Below are 19,230 nucleotides of genomic sequence, written 5' to 3'. Positions count from 1 at the left end.
TGAGGTCACAGAAACACTGTGAATGCTATGTGGGTACACAGAGATTAGTGGCTGGTATAAAGACACCGGTACCCTCTAGGACCAAAAGTAGCCATGGAGAGTCAACAGGTGTCTTGAGGTCTACGAACCCTCACTAGGTTTATGTTCCAGGTGGCTAACAACTCACCTCAACATCATATTCTGATTATAGCTCAGAGGGGATGGTCTCTGGGAGAAGTTTAGGAGTTGTGGCCAGGACAACCACCCAGGGAGTGGTAACTCCAGAGTGTCATCTTCTCACTTAGGACCCTTTGTTGCACTCCCAGAACTCTGGCACAGAAGCCCTGTCCCCAAAGTTCATTGGCAGTCTCCTTTGATCTCATTCTGGAAATGGTGTGCCATCCTCCTTCCTGGAAGGTCAGACTGCCCCATGAGTCATCTTATGGACAATGATCTTGTCCATTTGCTGAGATCAAAGAAAAGGCTGAGGCTGCCAATCCAACATAGGTTTGCCCAGCTTCAGGAACAAGGTCTGATTTCCACATCTGATGCCCAAGAGCTGGACATGGTCTCATACAGGGGTCTACTGCTTCTATTCGTCTTATAGGTAATGACATCCAAATTCTTTTTTAGAATTTTGTAGAAATTTGTCTCGAGATGACACAAAACAATCTGGGTATAAATCTACGAAGAAGCTCCCTAAGTTGTCTTGTCTCTTGTCCCTGCATCTCTTTTTTGTGTGCAGAGATCAATAGAGTGGAGTTTATCAGGACTATCAATTCAGCTTATTAGACAGTCCCAACACTCCCCCTCTACTATACCTTGTTTTTATCTCTAGTGTGGAACAGCTTGACATTGAGCAAGAGTGAAAATCAACAGGTAACTTTTATGGCTTAGTTTTACAGGGGAAAGTACCTCTTCCAAAGACAAGTCAGGGCTGGGTGTTACACAGTTAAGCGTCCTTTAAAAAGGACACGTTAATGACATTCATGTGGTGTCTTTGTATTGCAATCCTCATGTTCTTCACCACAGCAGTGAATGGGGTTGGGGAAAAGAGACAGCTATCAGGGGTGGGAGGGGGGAGAGTGACTCTGAGCTATAGTTTCTGTATAGCATGCTCTCAGAGGTCCATGTGTTGAAGGTTTGATGACCATCTCATGGTGCTATCAGAAAGCAGTAAAGCCCTCAGGGTAGGATCTAGCAGAAGGAAGTTAGGTTATTGGTACTGACTCATGCCTTAGGGTTTTATTGCTGTGAAGAGACACGGTTACCAAGGTGACTCTTATAAAGGACAACATTTAATTGGGTCTGGCTTCCAGTTTCAGAGGATCAGTCCATTATCATTATGGCATGAAACATGGCAGCAGGCAGGCAAACACAGTGTTGGAGGAATCAAGGGTTCTTTCTATATCTTGATCTGCAGGCAGCCAGGAGTAGGCTCTCTCCCAAACTGGGTAAAGTCTGAGCATAGGGGCCTCAAAGTCCATCCTCACAGTGACACACTTCCTTTAACAAGGCCACACCTCCTCCATTAATGCCACACCTCCTAATAGTGCCGATTCCCATGGGTCAAGCATATTCAAATCACACTTCCTGTCCACAATGAGACAAAATGCTTTCCTCTACTGGTCTCCTCTATGTACACTGCTGTGAAGTGGGGGGCTAAATGACTAAAGGCTGACCTCTTGGAAACCATGAAGCAAAATACACCTTTCCTCCCTTCACCTTGACTTCCCGCAGGTGTTTGGAACAGCAGTGGCAAGCTGACCAACACTCTGGGGAAACATCCTACCTGGGAAGATGTGGACTAGAGGATATGGTCACTTCATCGTAGAGGACCCAGGTGCTAGATGCACTCATTAACTTTACATACCTGTGACCAAACTACCTAAGAAAAACTACCCAGGAGAAGAGGGGATTTGTTTTGACTTCTTATTTCAGAGAGTTCAGCCCATAGTCATGACACCTGGACTATGGGGAGGAAGCCACTTTCATCTCACGATAGACAGGAAGCAGAGTGTAAGGAAGGCATTTAGGATTGAATATAACCTTGAAAGTCGGTGCCCTGCCAACCAGGGACCAAACAGTCAATGCATGAACTTGTAGGGGGCATTTCAGTCAACCCATCAGACTGGATCATCTCAGCAGTGTGCACACGAGAGCAGAGTCCACAGGGTGACTGCTGGGCTCACAGGAGAAGTCAGCTGGAGTCTAAGACAGGCATGCAGAGCTTATACCCATTTAGTCCACAGTCAAGGAACAGTGTGAATCCTACATAAGAATTTGCATCATGGACTTACTAAGACAGTCCAATTAGAGTACAGAATGGCCCAAACTGTACAAATTTGCTGGTACTGACAGTAACTGGGCCAGTGCAAGGCCAAACTAGGTCAACTCATCTCTGCATCTTATATCATCTTCCTCTGTGATATTTCTTAAAAGTTTGTTTCTACTGCATGGTCCCAGGAGCAGCCATCTAGTCTGGCAACCTAAAATGCCAATGAGGGCTGTGACCAGCAGATAGGACTATATATTTTGACTGATGCACACTTTCTTGTCTCTTTTTGTTTCCTTCCTTCAGCAGTGAAAGCTCTGCTTCAATGTTGGTAAGAGAGACTGGAACCATGACTATGTGTATGTGAGATGGGGAGTGGGCTTGGGGACAGTTGGAAAGGAAACTTTGTCAACAAATCAGCAGAATGTCTTTTCATTGCCAGTCACTGGGCTAGGTAGTGGTGTGAGGCTGTGAGCAAGGCTATTCTCAGACATCAGGAAACTCATGGTTCAGGGACAGGGTGGCCAGACATTTCACCCTGTGTGAAGCAGTCAATGTTCTAAAGCTGAGAAAATTCCAGGCAAACCACCTGGCCCCGTTGCTATAGTGGCAAGGGATGTCCTTGAAATGGTTGGTGGTGACAAGACACTGCTTGGGAGGGAGCCACAGCGTGCAGATCATTTCCTCAGCCAAGTGTCCTCGGCACACTGTATGTATGATGAAAGAGCCTCAAGTTTGTTCAGTAAAAGACCTCTGGGTGATCTAGTCATACGAGAGATGGGGGGGGGGGAGACAAAGAGAGAGAGAGACAGAGACAGAGAGGGAAGGGAGAGGGGGAAGGGGGAGGGGGAGAGAGAGGGAAAGGGAGGAGGTGGAGGGAGAGGGAGAGGGAGAGGGAGAGGGAGAGGGAGAGGGAGAGGGAGAGGGAGAGGGAGAGGGAGAGGGAGAGGGAGAGGGAGAGGGAGAGGGAGAGGGAGAGGGAAAGTAGCTTGTCCAAGATCATGCAATATGGAAGGCTAAAATGCTTAGCATGCCTAGGTGCCTCCATCCTTGTGTACTAGGAATGACCACCTCACCAGGTGGTGTGTCATCTACACCTTCTTTCAGGTAGGTGTGGAAAGCCTGAAGTGGGGAAGGAGAAGATACCACATGTTGTGAGAGACACATGTGATCAGGTTCCCAGTAAGAAGGGAAAAGAAGACTTCGAAGAGATGAGGACATTTGATGGAACAACTTAATGGAGGCTAGGAGGAACTGGGACATAAATACAGGGAAAGGAAACACAGGCAAACAAGAGCCTGTTGGTGGAGGGAGGGCTTGGCATTCAAGAGATCCGTGGTGTGCAGATAAGGTATAGGCTCCACAGAAAATAAACACACCTATGTGCTCTATTTGATGCCCAATACACTAACCACCTACTATGTGCCAGGTCCTTGTTGAAAATGGCAGGGTAGCAAACAATCCTTGCTCTCATGGAGTGATGTTCGTTGGCACTCTAGGAGAGATTATAAACGAGTGTGGTTTGTATGTCTTTCTTATGAAAATGGTGATCAATGGGGTTTAGTTGTAAAAGAACCATAACGTTTTTATTATGGTTGGAGAATGGCCACCGGGAGACTGGCTTTCACTGGGGAAATTTAAGAGTCTTCTTAAAAGGAGCAGTCTAGGTAGCCATGTTCAGAAATAAGGAAAGAGACTGGGGGAAGGTGACTGGGGGAAGGTGACTAGCTCTGTCTCTGACAAAGGACAGGTGGGTACAGGGGTCTAGGGCCACAGCCTCATTTACCAGGGAGGACAATAAGCTTGAACCATACAACTCCGAAGGGAGCCAACCACTGTGTGTTTGACTGTGTATGACATTACTTTGGTTTAAGTTCCCTCTCTCTCTCCCCGCATGTGTGCATATGTGTGTGTGAGTGCGCAGGTGTTTGGGTGTGCATGCATGTGTGCCACAGCTATTCAAGTGCCTGAAGAAGCCAGAAGATGATGTGGATTCTGCCTGATGTAGACTGAGATTCAAACCCAGGTCCTTCAGAAAAGCAGCCAAATTGCTGAGTCATCTTTCTAGGCCTGTGTGACACTACTTTTAAGATGAATTTAGCAAGCAATGCATATGTTAGTATTCTCCTGTTTCCCTGCCCAGGGAAGGCCCAGATGCCTGGTCTTGGTTGCCCATTATAAATAAGTTCTAGCCCACACAATCACTTGGCTGTCTTCCACAAACCTTCTCAATGTTGTTATTGAAATTACATTCAGTGTAGGGAAAGGAGAAAGTATCTTTGGGAAGAGTTTGCTGAGCTGAAGAATTTCCTCTCTTCTCTGTGGTTAGGCAGGCTGCTTATCTCCTCTCGAGCCACAGCACTGTCCCCTGGGCCCTGTGAGATCTCGGCATGACCAACTCTTACACAATATTTAAGAGTCTAATCTCCCTCTTCGTAGAGGGCTTCTTGACCACTCCCTGGAACAGCTGTCCAGACATCATGATGTCCATGTGCCCTGTGTTCCTTTAATCTTAACCCTACAGCAACTTGCTTTCATATTCATCTATTCCTCTTATCAAAATATAAGCCCTGTGAGGACAAGAAGTTGTCTGTGTCCCATTGTGTCCTGGGGCCTATCAGCAATACTACCAGGTATACAAAACTCAATACAACACATAGTTATCCCATTAGGTACAAGAATGAAAGTGTGCTACACCAATCTGTTAACTTGATGGTTGTATTAAAATTGTGAAGTAGACTTGCGAAAAGGCTCAACTCCTTTCCCTCCCCCACCTCTCTTTGGTGAGAGGGAAGGAGAGCTGGAAATAGAATGGGAGAAGTTTCTGTAAATTTCTGGTAACCATAGAGACAGTGATTTTCGTTTATTAATCTCCTGCTCTTAAGCAGGCTGGGGCCCCATGGTGATTTCTCCAAATTGCTCAGTCTGGTTATCCTGCAGCCTTCCTCATTAAGAAGAGCAGGCCCATTCCTATCCTGCAGCACTTTAATTACTGCGAGCAGAAGAACCGCTCTTATGCTAATTACCGCATGTTCTAACTTGGCTGTACCACCACTTTGGAACAATGTAACAGGGCCACAAGCCCTAAACCCCTGGAGCCTTCGGTGCCAGGTGGTGAGTGTAGGCAGGCAGCTTCCTCCCTGAGGCCAGCGCTCTCTCCTTTCATTCAGCTGTCTTGAAGGTGAGGCTCAGGACATTCTGGAACAGCTTTTCACTTAAGTTAGGGCAAGCCACCAGCAGGGGTTCCAGCCCCTGAAGGCAATGCTTCTGATAGCAAGAATTACCCCTGGGATGTATGCTCTTCTTGTTGCCTGGCCTCTTGTGGGCTCTGATTTCATGGCTCTTGCGTCTCTTCCCATGCAGAAAGACTTTTTGTGAGTGTGCTTCTGGTCAAGTAAGGGTCTCCTTGACGGCTTCAGGAAGCTGGGGAAAAGGACAGTGTGGGGCAGCTCTTTCATGACCATTTCCTCCTTGGTATGGCTGGGAGAAGACCAGAGAATATCTCTCTCTTTCTCTCTCTCTCTCTCTCTCTCTCTCTCTCTCTCTCTCTCTCTCTCTCTCACACACACACACACACACACACACACACACACACAGAGAGAGAGAGAGAGAGAGAAAGAGAGAGAGAGAGACCACTGAAATGACTTCTGCAGTAGCCATTAGTAGCTATGAGTGACATTAGTCTTGCTCCTTCTGTCTCATCAGTGTTGGGATTCTGACTTTAAGTTCCCTTTGGGTCACTGGATGGATAGGATGTGGAAAACACTTCCCCGAGTGAGGAAGAGTGGGTGGAGTCACAGTTCCCTCCTAAAGTCAGTCACCTGAGGTCTGACCTCTGTGCCTTTAGAAACACTAAGGCTTCCCTTAAGCTGCATTTTTCATCCTTTGGCTTTTAAATGCTTAGCCATCCTTCCAGCAAATGTTCGTAGAGAAGCCTCCTTTGGCTGTGTGCTGTACTAGGTCAAAGCTTCTTACCCTCTGCCTCATTAACCTGCAATAAAATGTGGGGCCTGTGAGAGATCTGACAGAGGCGAAGAGTTCTGAGTGCGCAGAGACTAAAGCTTAGTTCAAAAGCCAAACTCACGAAGAATCGGGGAAGTTTCTGTCAGCGTTGACCTATGTATGTCACACAACTTCTCTGCAGCCTTGGCTCTGAACATGGGCACTTTGTCACATGACAGCAATGGGTGCTCCCTGAAACAGAGACTCAGCTTCAAGTTCGCTGTATTATATAAGTTGCAGTGTTTTACTCTCCATTCAAAGTTTGCAGTTCCCATAGAAACACGATAGTTTAATTACAGACAGCAGAACTGCCTGTATCCCGACCACCATGAGCCTTTGGATTGTGCTGTGTTGAAAAGACAAGCATGTGGAGGTCACTCGTATATCAGTTTTCCATTTATCTTTAATAAATGGTAAATTTTATGTATACCAAAGAACTGTTTTAAGATAATGTTGTATGATTTATCGTTAAAGTTTGATCTAAATACCTATTTTAGTTACCTATATACTCAGTGTCACTTAAGATTTCCCAGGTAAGAAGGAGCTATGGTTTTAGGAAGGCTTAAGAAGCCCGTGCCAGGTGCTCAGGTCTTACTGCTCAGCTGGTGTGGCCACCAACCCACTTTCGTGCTCTCATGGCCAAGGTTTTGATAACTGTAGACTTCTGCTGCTCACGTAGAGCCCATCATTGGCATACCAGAGATGATGAATGGGGAGAATGGGGAGAATGGGGAGAATTGGGGCTCCTGACTCCACCAGAAAAGCTGAAAAAGTTTGGGGATAAGCCCATACCTGGTGTGACCCCAGAGGTGTCCCCAGCAGGTCCAAAAGCTCAGCCATTCTTCTCTCCAGGTGCCGCAACCTCTCGTTCCCCGACAGCCTACCTGAGGTGAGCATCGTGTTCATCTTCGTCAACGAGGCGCTCTCAGTGCTCCTGCGTTCCATCCACTCGGCCATGGAACGCACGCCATCACACCTGCTCAAGGAGATCATCCTGGTGGACGACAACAGCAGCAACGGTGAGTGTCCGTCTCCCCGGAGCTGAGCGTCTGGTCCCGTGAGGGCTGATGAGAGTCTTCAGTTTTGGGTTTTCAGTTCTCCAGGTTTTCAAGGTTTTCTTCCATTTAGGAGGTATTGCCTCAGAGACAGATTCATGATGGCCACTGCTTGGAAAGTCCATGTGCACTCCCAGAGGGGCCATGTCTTCGGTGGCTGGCCACTGCTTCTCCTAGCATTCCAGCACAATATGAGGAGATGAGATGTCTTGAATCTACCCTACCTCACACACCGTGACTGTTCCCTATGAAGCATCATTTCACTGGTGGTGGTCCTCACCTCCACTTGGATGATGGTTTGTAGTTGTTTCGCCATCAAGAGTGAGGATAGTGCTGATTGGTGGGGATGTTTATAGATGTGAACCAAATGAAAGCATCTCTGTGTAAATCACTGGTTCCCCTCTGCTATCCATTCTCTGCCCTCTGAAAGGCTCACGCTTGCCTGCAAGCGTCTCATGGAACTCTTCCATGTGTCTCTTTCTCCAGCCGCCACCAGCCACCTCTATCCATTTGGTACATGCTTCACATCCTCAGACTCCCACTCTCATAAGTTCCCAAAATTCTCCAGACTTAAAGATCAGGTGTGCACAGCTTAGAGACACCTATGAAAGTGCTTATGATAATGTATGACCTTAAAAATAGTCAACTGTAGTGTGAGCAGATCACAAGTCCTTGTGTTGCCTTTTAAGCCTTCTTGAGCATATGTAGGGACATTCCAGATGAGTCATTTGCTGTAATGAGGTAGGCAACTTTTGATTTGTTATCAATTAACGCTGAAACATATCAGATAATTGAAATGGCTTTCATCTCAATAAGCGAATTTCCCTTTTCATTTTCTTGTCATAAGTTAAGAACCACTGGAGCCGAGCGGTGAGGGAATTCAGAAGCTTTCCAAAGGGGATGTTCATGATCTACTTGCTTCGTTGCCCTCTGGGCACAAAGGAAGGAGACATCAACAATGTGAAAAAGTTGCCAATGTCATTCTGAAGAAGGTGGACATGAGGGAGGTCGGAAAGGCCCAGCCCCCATCTCTATTGGTACCCACCTTCACCTCATTGAAGATCCAATGAAAGGACTCTCCAGAGAGCCCTGTGCCACCTCTCGTATCACATGAGGAGGTGAGGCGTGCCAGAACCTCTCTCCTAGTGGTGAGAGTATTTCCAGATAAAAGACACCCAAATCCCACTCTGATACATTTATCACAGACTAAAGTCCGAGATCCCACTTGATTTTAGTCTGTGGAGAAAGCATAGGGGATGCTGCACTGCTTTTCTATGAAATTTAGGTTCAGAAAACGTCAGATGTGGAAGATTTCGCATGTGAGCTTTTAGCATGTAGTCCTCATTCTGTCAATGATGGTGACCATCAGATGGCCTTGGTGAGAGGAGTGAGGGGTTGAGGGTTGAACAAAGGAGAGGCTTGTCCGTGCTTTGTGATCCTGGGTGGGGAAGGGGCCTCTGGATGAAGGGACATGGGTAAGGAGGCTCCTGCAGAAGGGCATACACAGAAGTCCAAGACCAAGACTGAGAGCAAGACGTTACCCTGAGAGCTATTACAGAGAAAGAATTGAGGGACCTGCCACGGACAGATGAGCCAAATGAGAGCAGGACACTGATGAGTTGAAGTTTCAAACCAAGGTGATGTAAGGGATGGTGAGCATTGTCCTGGGACATGGAGGTGACAGAGCAGTGTGCTGGGGCAGTGCTTAGCCATGAATGACATACTTTCCACCTATGTCATTCAAACTTACTTGGGAGCTTTCAACCCATTAGGGAGTCTGACAGCAATGGTGCAGTGGAGTAACTCAGCTGAAGGGATGGCTACACTCAGATGCACAGGTGAGCAAGCTGCATCTTACTCCCTGCACACACCCAAGCAAGCACCTGCACCTGCTTGGTGGACTGGAGCAGCATCCCATATCCTGACTGAGGCATTGGCTGTGGTATGGACAAAGTTACCAACGGGCTGTGGGATGTAGCTCACTACTAGCACCTTGCTTAGCATGCACCAGGCTCCAGGCTTCATCTGAAGTGCTACGAAAATAAATTTTTAAAAGATCTTAGCATTAGAGAAGCTGGAATGAGGGTGTACGAGACCCTCTTCTACAGTCTGTTTTTAATTAGTTCAAAAAGATGATGTCAAGCCAGATGTGGTACTGCATGCCTGTAATCCCAGTACTTCAGAGACAGGTGGGTCTTTGGGAGTTCAAGGCTAGCCTGATCTACATAGCAAGTTCCATGCCAGTCAGGACTGTATAATCATACCCTGCCTGTCTCAAAATTATAATAACAATAATAATAACAATTTTTAAATAACCCCAAAGCTCTCCAAAGAGTTTCTACCTCATTAAATTTGAAGCAGCAATGACTGGAAATTGCTATTTTTAAAGCACCCTTAACAATTCAAGGCTCTATCTGACAAACTGAATAAATGGACTAGGTATGCCTCCATTCTACCCAGGAAGGTCACTATGCAGTCTGGAGGGGTGGACTCTCGGGATGAACTGAGAAGTTATGGGTTCTAGGATTCCCCCTGCAGTGGAGAAAAGACTGGAGAAAAATCCCTCTCAGCTCAATACCAGCAACTTCCTCTGTGAAGTAGAGGGGACAGTCGCCCCACACACTGAAAACAACTTTATAACTGTGAACTGAACCCGTTAGTGTGGTCCCTGCCCAGCCCCGCTGCTTTCCCAGGAGACTAGCACACAGTGAACCACAGTGGACACTCGGAGACATGGGCAGAGACTCATATGTTGAGTAAAGAAGCCCCAACTAGAGGATGGGCATTTAAAGAGAAGAGTAGAGAGTGAGAGCCCAGAGGCATAGGAGGGTGTTGAAGGTGAGCTGGTCAGGATCTGGAAGGAGAAGGGGGCAGTGACAGGTGTGGCAGCGAAGGAACCGCAGGGGCGATCAGAAGCCTCTCTACTCAGTGAGGATTTTTGGAAAGAAAGAGCTACAGGTTATCCAAACCCACAGGCAGGTGGATGATAAGGAGTTGGAGAAGAAGCCCCAGGGGCTCTGGAAGATCTGGTCTCTGGAAGCCTTGGTAAATAGCACTGGTCATCCAAGGGTGGGGCTGTGGATGAAAAGCCAGGTGTGCAGGGGGAAGCAGGGAGGGGGAATTCTTTATGAGGGGAATTCTCTATGAGGGATTCGACTCCAAGGGAGGACCCCCAGCTAAGGCAAGGAGCTGGAACAGCGTTTCTCAAAAGTAAACATTTACAGCACCATCATCTACAGCAAGAAGCAAGCTTCCATCCGACCCAGGATAACACGCCTACTCATGCCCCTGTACACACCTCCCCTGATTGAAGCAGAACTTCTAAGAAACAATACCTAACTCTTACCCAGCACAAAGCTCTCTGCCATTTCCATTGTATTCTGTGCTATGCTGTTCAATTTTATTGTATTTCCTTCTATTCTTTCTCCATCCGAGGTAGGCTGCTCTCAAGATCCTGAGTGCACATCAAAAGTACTTTGGTGAACTTGAGCTGGGGGTTCAGGCCATTTCTGTAGTGGTTAAATGGGTCTGAAGAGGGGGCGCCTGAGACCCTGGAGTCAGAGGCACTGAACAGAGGCTCCATAGAAACGGGAAAGGATGGATCTGGGGTCCATACCCAAGAGAACAAAGTGCTCATCTGTTCCCCACTCCAGATACAGAGGATAAATAGAGGCAGCAAAGGCAGAAGAGTACATTGCAGCCTTAGGCTCATTCCCAGTACCCTGTGGCCAGCAGGGGTCCAAAACTAGAGTTCTCCTGTGTAGAATGGGACAGGATGGTGACTAGCAAAGAGATGGTCTGGCCAGCTGAAGATGGCATAAGAGAGACACAGGTGCACCCCTGGTCTTAGGCTTCCTAGGGATGTAGCCTGACCCAGTGGCTGTGTCACCACCCTGAGCAGCCTCTGTCTGGGGAGCTGTTCCTGTCAGACATCATGTCACTGAGACTGTCACAAGTTCATCAGGTGGACTCCTCCGCTCATCTCTGCCAACACTGCAGGAGTCTGACCTATCAGTTCAAGCCCCTGCATTAAGTACAAAGCATGGAGGAAGGAGTCAGTCCCCTTTGGTCACTTCTCAGCTTTGGTTTTCTTAGGTACCCTGTGGGGACCTTCAGCTATCCCATGCCCTGTCTGTCTGACAAGACCCCTGAAAACAGCAAGGGACAAAGAGAACAAAGGTTTTGTGTAAGTGACAGAGTGCTGAGGGGACTCAGGGACAGGTTAAAGAGGCAATAAAACCATGACACAGCTGATGGAGGTGACAGCTATTTGGTCACTGTGTAAAGGCGGCTCACCATGATGAGAAAGCATAGGGCTGGACACTCCGCCAGCTTTGCAGTTCCGGCTCTCTCTGGCGACTCGCTGCTAGTGTGTTCTTAACCTGTGTGAACTCTATTCTCCTTATCTGTAAAATTGAGATGTTTAATTCCTACCTCTGGGATTGTTCAGAGTCTTGGAAGAGATAAGGCATGATGGAAGAATTTGGGCTTTAAAGATTCTAAATTAAGCAGTGCGGGGCCACGGGAATGGTTTCCTCACAGAGCCAGGGTCTCCGTGTATGCTGGGACCTCCTCTCCCCACCTCTGTGCTGCAGACTGGGCATCCTCAAACAGAGGGAGGGGAGGCCAACCGTGCTTCCACACCCACATCTCCACTGTCCGCTCCCTCCGAGGGCAGGGCCTGAGGCTCTGCCAGCCGTCCTGTGGAACAGCCTTCGTTCATCTTCTCAGCTGCTTCCTCCCCCAACTCTGCTTCTCCAGAGACCAGCTCCTGCTTAGAATGCTGTCACTCCCTGCAGCAGGCTTAAATGCCAGTGTTTACTTGTGATTAACAGTATGGAGATTTCCACCTGCCTCAGAACATCGATACGTGCTTACAGTCCACCTGACATACTCTTACGCCCGCCTCGTACTTTGCTTTATTGTCTCCTTGGGGCTTCACTCAAGTACACCTTTTACCTGTACTGTTTAAAGGGCAGCCCTTGTCCCTGCTTCCCATCACTCTGCACCCTCTCTGCTTTCTTTCCCTCTGAAGCACCTATTGCCCTCTGGTGGACTGAGCTTAGCTGCTTCCTCTCACTAATTTATCTGTACAACACACACCACCACCACCACCACCACCACTACCACCACATCACACATACACACACACTATATCACATCACATCATATCATACGATACCACACACATACCACACCTCACAAACACACCACATACATACATACACACACACATATCACATCATGCACATACCATATCACACCACACCTCACACACATATACACATACATACATAGCACACACACATACACCACATATACACACACACAAACACACACACACACACCACACATATATCACATACACACCACACACACAACACATACACACACACAAAGGCACACACACACATACCACACATACACACCATACACACACTCCACACCACACTACATCATACCACACAATTCAGCTAGTATATCCCACAGCTTGACTAACCCCACTTCCAACAAACAAACTACAAAAATGGGCTTCTTTCCATGGACTCTGTTAGTCTCATTTATGAATTCAGGCCCTGTTTTGATAAACAGCAAAGAATCATATGCCCTTTTTTCCTGCTTCTTGAAATTTCAAAGTTAATCTTTATTTTGTTACTAAGAACATCAAAGGGATGGTAATGTCAACTCCTCTTTTAAGAATCCCTTTCCCTGGAGGCTTCACTCAGCTCCTGACTTGGCAGACACATGCTCAGTGTCCACTCATCCCCAGTGCTTGCTCTCTGCTTCTGCTGGCAGACCAGAGAGAGCTAGCGTCAGCGTGTCCAGGACTCAGGGGCTTTGGTGGTCCTTTCCCTCTCTCCCAGGTTTCCATCTACCTTGCTCATGGATCTAGTCTTCATACTGGTCATTTTCACGTGTTGTCTTTCATATTTGCTGCCTGGAGATGGCATAGAACTCAGTAGGATGGAACTGTCCCCTTATGTCATAGTGACAGACAGACCACCATGAATCTACAGACTCAAAATCAGTCCGTCGACCTTAGCTGACTCCATTAGTGAATTTCCATGTTGCTATGATAAGCTACGTTAGAGAACAGTTCATGGGAGGGGAGGGAGAGTTTACTCTGGCTCACAGTTTGATGGCAGCCCATCATGTGGGGACTATGGCAGCAGCAGCATGAAGCAGCTAGTCACATGGCATCTATGGTCAGGGAGCAAAGAAAGATGAATGTCAGCTCTCAGCTTACATTTTCCTTCTTCTTCAACCAAGGTCCCAGCCAGGGGTTGGTGTTGCCCACATTTAGGATGGGTCTGCCCTCCTCAGTTAAACCTTTCTAACATTACCCTCACTAACACACCCAGAAGTGTTTCCATGGTGATTTTAAGTTCAGCCAGGTTGACAGTGAAGATGAACCATCACACTGGCTCGTGGGAGGAAGCTGAGACTACAGAGGACAGCAGAAGCCTGCTAATGTAACCCTGGTCTTCTCACCCCAGTCAAAGCTCCCTCTTCCTCTACACATCTTCTCCTCAGTCAGTTTCTGCTCAAGTTCTGTCTCCATCCTGTGTGAACATGGTTGCCCAGAGCAAGGCAACCCTGGGCTGAGTATTAGTGCCTGAACATGTAGACAACATTGCTGTCTTGTGCTGCCTTCATTTTGCATCCCATATAGCAGTCTGGATGAGGGAGTACCTCAGTGTTCCCATGTCCCTCCCAACCACAAGGTGCTTTAGCTGGGCATAAATAGTAGCCCTAAAAGATATTTAGAAAGAGATGAATCAAGACAGTCAGTTTTGGAGCAATGCATCATGGGTCACCCTAGGGCATTTGTGTGTAGCTTGTGGGGATCACTTGGCCAACTTTGCAGATAAAAGAGTACCCACAAAGCCCCCAAGATAGACATAGGCAATAAAACTAAGTTTCACAGCTTAACAAGCAACACGGCTGGGCAGGGCCCATGGTCACACAACCGAGAAGGATGGATAAGGAAACCCTGTTGCTTGGCCTTGATATCTCTTCCTAACACACTCCTTGGGGAATTTAATGGCATGTCATCTGGTTATCCATGGACAGCCAAGACTCCTGGCACTTCCAGAGGAGGATAGATCAGAGCTAAAGTGATAGTCACACATCTCAGAAAGGTGTGTCTGTGCTCTGAAGCTCCAACATGGACTAGGACCTCAGTCTCCTCCTAGATACAGGATGCCTAGAATCCAGGATCAGCTAAAGTCACCTTCAGTACTCTTGGAAGGACTGAGTCCTTCTGAGGCACCCCCAACCCCCAACTCATGGAGCCCTTCTCTGTGCCAGTGCTATTTTAAGTGTATTGCATAAATTAATCAGGCCCTATGATAGTGGTAAGAGTCACCATCAGTGTGACTTTATGTAACAAGCAAATAGACACAGAGAAGCAAAGTGACTTTTCCAAAGTCACATAGAGGTGAGAGTGGAGCCCACACTGCATGGCTTCAGAGCCTATGGCCTTGACCAGTGGGCAGGCTGCCTGCCTTACCCCATAGTGCTCTGACTCCAATAGACTCGTTTGATCTTTCTTCCCATTCTCTCACTCCAGCCCCTCTGGAGAGAGCAAAGCTAGGCAGCAAAGTAAGGAATAAGGAACATGAGCAGGATGGCCTGTCACCTCCACTGGGGCCTTCCTGGGTTCCATAAGGACAGGCATGTGGCACAGATGCTTTGAGAGTCTATCGAATAGTTAGTGACCGTGGGTAATCTTGTGAACTTTGAATTACAAAAGCATTGGTGTGTGTGTCTCTGCTTCTGTGGGTTTGAGTGCAGTGTGTGTATAACTATTTTCATGTCTGTGTGTGTGTGTGTGTGTGTGTGTGTATGTGTATATATATGTGTGTATATATATATATGTGTGTGTGTGTGTGTATGTGTGTGTGTGTATGTGTGTGTGTATGTATATATATGTGTGTGTGTGTATATATATATACATATATATACACATACATATATGCACTTAGGTATTCATGTGTATGCCTGCCTGGGCATGCTTATGCATAAATGTGTATGCCTATATGAGTGCTTTTGTGTGGGTGCAGCCCTGTATACACACCATCATTCAGTAGGAATATATGTATACATGGACTCAGTGGTGGGTAAAGCTCTGTCTCAACTGTGCCACCTACAGCCACCTTCAAAGTCAGACGAATAGCAAGTGGTTGTGAGTCACTGTCACTAGTAAGACAGTCACCAAGTAATGACAAAGTAGAACCCTTGTTCCTGAACTCCTTGCTGTCAGCTGCTGGGCCACCTTTCATCTTCTTGGAAAATCCCCACCATCCTTTGGCCCAGAGCCTGCCTAATCATTGTTTAATGTTTCAAAGATGCTGGCCTACATAAGAGATACTCATTCTGGGCCATAAAACCACCAACAGCTTTGCATGCAGCTGGAATAATTGCAAAAATTAAAAAAAAAAATCAGAGTCAAAACCAGTCCGATAGTCTTGCACTTTATGGAGCTTAGAGAATCCCATGTAGCTAATTAAATTACAACAAAGATCCAGACAGCTTAAAGGTGTTTACACAGCCAGCCATGTAAGCTGTCATCCTGTCTTCACTGGTCTGCTTCAGGCTAAGGCACCTTGTTGCTACCTACCCCCATCTTTTGTCCAGCAAGACTAGGCTTACCCAGGTCCAGCACTGGCAGTGGCCCTCCAGTAACCTCGAAGTTCAGGCAGTGAGATACCATGTTCTGCAAGAGTCCAGTTGCTGCCTGGAATTGCTTCTGCCCACTGTGTTGTTCATCAGAAGTCTGGAGAATGACTTCATGTGATAGTTAATATTGGTTGTCAACTTGACAGGGTGTATAGTCACCTCTGGGCATGCCTGTGAGGAAATTTCTGCATCAGGTTCAATGTGGTGCAAAAATGAAAACTAAAATGTGGGCAATATCACCCGATGGAGTGGGAAGCCAGACTGAATATGAAGAACACAAGCCTAGACCAGCATCTGCCACCCACTGCCTGCTGCCCACTGCCTGCTGCTGCTACCTGACTGCGGGTGCCATGTAAGCAGATGCCTTCAGCTCCTGCCATCATGACTTTTCTGTTATGATGTGCTGTACCTTCGAATTGTGAGCCAGAGGAGCCCTTCCTTTCTTAGGTTGCCTTGGTCAAGTATGTTGTTGCAGCCGTGATAAAGGTAACTAAGACACACCCAGACTCAGCCACAGAGCCTGTCCTCTGCTGCCATCTGGCCTGCATTTCCAAGCCGTTTCTTAGTGACAGATGTGACTCTTGAGCTCCTGATTGCTCCAGGTAGCACACACCTGTCTTCCTCTGCTGACTACAGCCCTATCCCAGGCCTAGGACATGCTGTGGCCAGTGGCTCTGAAATAAATGAGATTCAGACACATACCCCTCATGCAATCAACTGTGATAGTGTATCTCAGATCTGTCATCTGTGTTTCTGCATGTGGTACCTTCACCTGACACTCAGACCGGGGCCATGTGGGAGATGAAATGAATCCCATACCTTCTTTGCTAACATTTTCCATGAGCCTGCCACAGAAGTGCCTGTGTAGCATGCACCAAGGTGCCATGTATCAGTAGCCCACCAGCCCTGACCTCTGCAGAGAGAAGCCAGAGCCTCTTAGCAATTGATGGTCTGGCCCAGATGTAGCTGCTGCTGGGTAGGGTCTCTGGACTTGCTGCTGCCATGCTTCTCCAATTGGGCTGTGTGCTAATCTTTCTGCCTGTTTCACTGCCAATCCACTTCCTTGCTAGAGTATGGAATGGAACTTCTCATTGATACCTCCCTCATCCTCTCCACTGGACTCCAGTTCCTTACCTGGTTCTGGCTAACTCTTTCTGCCGAGGGCTGGGTTCTGTTTTCCGTATAACCAGACTGTTCCTGTTCCCAGGCTCTGATCCATCTGCACTCATGTATCCTGAAGGGAACACCCTTAGTTTGGGATACTGGGTTATGTGGAACTCTGAGGACCTTGACTATTTATGGACCAGCTCAGCTTCAGTTTTCCTACCTCAGACCTGCATATTTCTACCATCTCCTTTGTTCTCTTCAGCCACTGGGCTGAAGTCCAGACACTCTTCAATGGCGCAAGCCTGGTGGAGTCTCCACAGGTAGCTCATTGCCTTCTTTGGCCCCGTTCTCTTATAAAGTTAATTGTCTTAGGGAGTCAGGGCTCCCCGGCATACTTTCCTGACCGTGCCTGGAGGATGAAGCACCTGCTTCTCAGCTAATGAGCACCCCACGAGCCAGCTACATCAAGATGGCCTGGACTACTTTGTTTATAGACTAGCCAAGGTGACCAGTTTTGGATAAACAAAGCTGGCAGGAATCAGAAAAAGGCTCTCCTGCTCTGGTCAGCTGCCTGACCATCTGTCAGAGAGGAAATTCTTGGAACTGGAGCACAGAGCTCAGTGTGGGAGTGATAGGGAGAGCTGCTTCCTGCCTGCAGGTAACGGGGCCTGATGCTGGCAGCTGAGAATCAAGCTGCCCCTGAAAGAGGCCCCTGGGAACTGCCCCAGGACCTGAGTAGCCCCCTCAGGAAAGGATTCTTTGTCCTTCTTGGACTGGAGCCTATCTTTCTCAGCAGCTGGAAATGACAAACCCTTGTGTTGAAGATTATACAGGAAATTTGGGACACTGCCTAGGGTTCTCTTCTGCTTTCTCTATGATTCAAAAAGGACTCCAAACCATTGCTGAGGTTTGGTTATGGCCCCAAAGTTCTCATAAGAAACTTAATCCCCAGTGTGACCGTGTTGAGAGGTGACACCTATAAAAACAATCAGGTCACAGGACTCTGCTGTCCTGTGTGGATTAATGAACAATGTGGTTAATGTCTGGATTGTCCTTGAGGGTTATCACAAGAGGGGATTCTGATCAAAGAATGAGTTTGGTTGCTGTGTTACCTACTTTCCATTGCTATCATGAAATGCCCAAGGTAATCAGCTTATAGAGAAAAAAGGTTGAGCTTGGTGTGGTGATGTGCACCTGTAGAGGTTAAGGAAGGGAGGGTCTCTGTGAGGTAGAGGCCACCCTGGGCTACACAGTGAGACCCTTCTTCAAGAGGGAGGAAGAGGGGGAAAGGGAATACAGAAGGAAGGAGGGGGAGAGTAGTATATGGAAGAAACCATTCACTCATGGCTAGACGACAAAATGAAGGAAGAGGAGTCTGGATCCTGCTAAGCATCGCTAACACCTGCAAGTCCTTGTACTAGACTCCACCTACTGAGTTTTCCATTACTTTCCTTTAGTGCATACTGGGGACCCAAAGACATTTAAAGTCTAAACCTCGGCAATTAGTGGTCCACACCCCTCCTTGCTGGCAACAAGAAGGTCGTCTGTAATTGAGCTGTGACTCCTTAATCATGATCTTCAGAGCCCACAGAACATTCCGGTTCTCTATAGATTTCCCTGATTCAAGGATTTTATTACTGCATCTAGAACCAGATGGAAACATTATTGACACCAAACCTTTAGAAGACTGAGGGTTCTGGATGGGCTGCTCCAACTCATGCAGTGACCCTTGGTGACCTTAGTAACATCAGGGGCTGTGTGCACAGAAGAAAAAAGAAGCTGATTCCTGTCTCCACCACAGCTCCCACACTTTGGTGCATGGTAAACTTTCTGAGCTCTAAGAAGATAAGCAGCCCTCTTGTTTAATGAGCTTGAATTGTGCAGGGGACAGCACAAAGGCTGGGGAGGCTGAGGCTGGTACAGTGAAGGGGCTGAAATCCCACCAGCAGGTAAGTGCCCTCCTAGGCTGCATCTCACTGCAAGTCTACCATCACCAGGGTTACAACAATGTTTAATTAAGGGCCTGTTCTAACTTTCAAGGACCCTAAGTTAGAGGACAACATTATACATTTCCTGATACTCCCTGACCTGCCTACTCAGGCCCACAGGGATTTTCCACTCCATTCATTC

The 19,230-nt window shown here is 47.4% G+C and overlaps 1 protein-coding gene across 3 annotated transcripts in view; it reads left to right on the top strand.

The window, feature by feature from the left end:
• Galnt18 (polypeptide N-acetylgalactosaminyltransferase 18) overlaps positions 1-19,230 on the top strand; it is a 308,412-nt gene that overhangs the window by 173,836 nt on the left and 115,346 nt on the right. For all 3 annotated transcript variants that reach the window (XR_003946460.1, NM_001360903.1, NM_173739.4), the window contains exon 3: positions 7,109-7,275. Coding sequence is in view for 2 of the 3 variants with exons in the window: in NM_001360903.1 (NP_001347832.1) it covers positions 7,109-7,275 (167 nt within the window). In the remaining variant the exon portion in view is untranslated. The remainder of the gene's footprint in view (positions 1-7,108; positions 7,276-19,230) is intronic.

The sequence above is a fragment of the Mus musculus genome, chromosome 7, assembly GCF_000001635.26.
Source record: "Mus musculus strain C57BL/6J chromosome 7, GRCm38.p6 C57BL/6J".
NCBI classification, from domain to species: Eukaryota; Metazoa; Chordata; class Mammalia; order Rodentia; family Muridae; genus Mus; species Mus musculus.
This window is presented reverse-complemented; position numbering and strand designations above follow the sequence as displayed.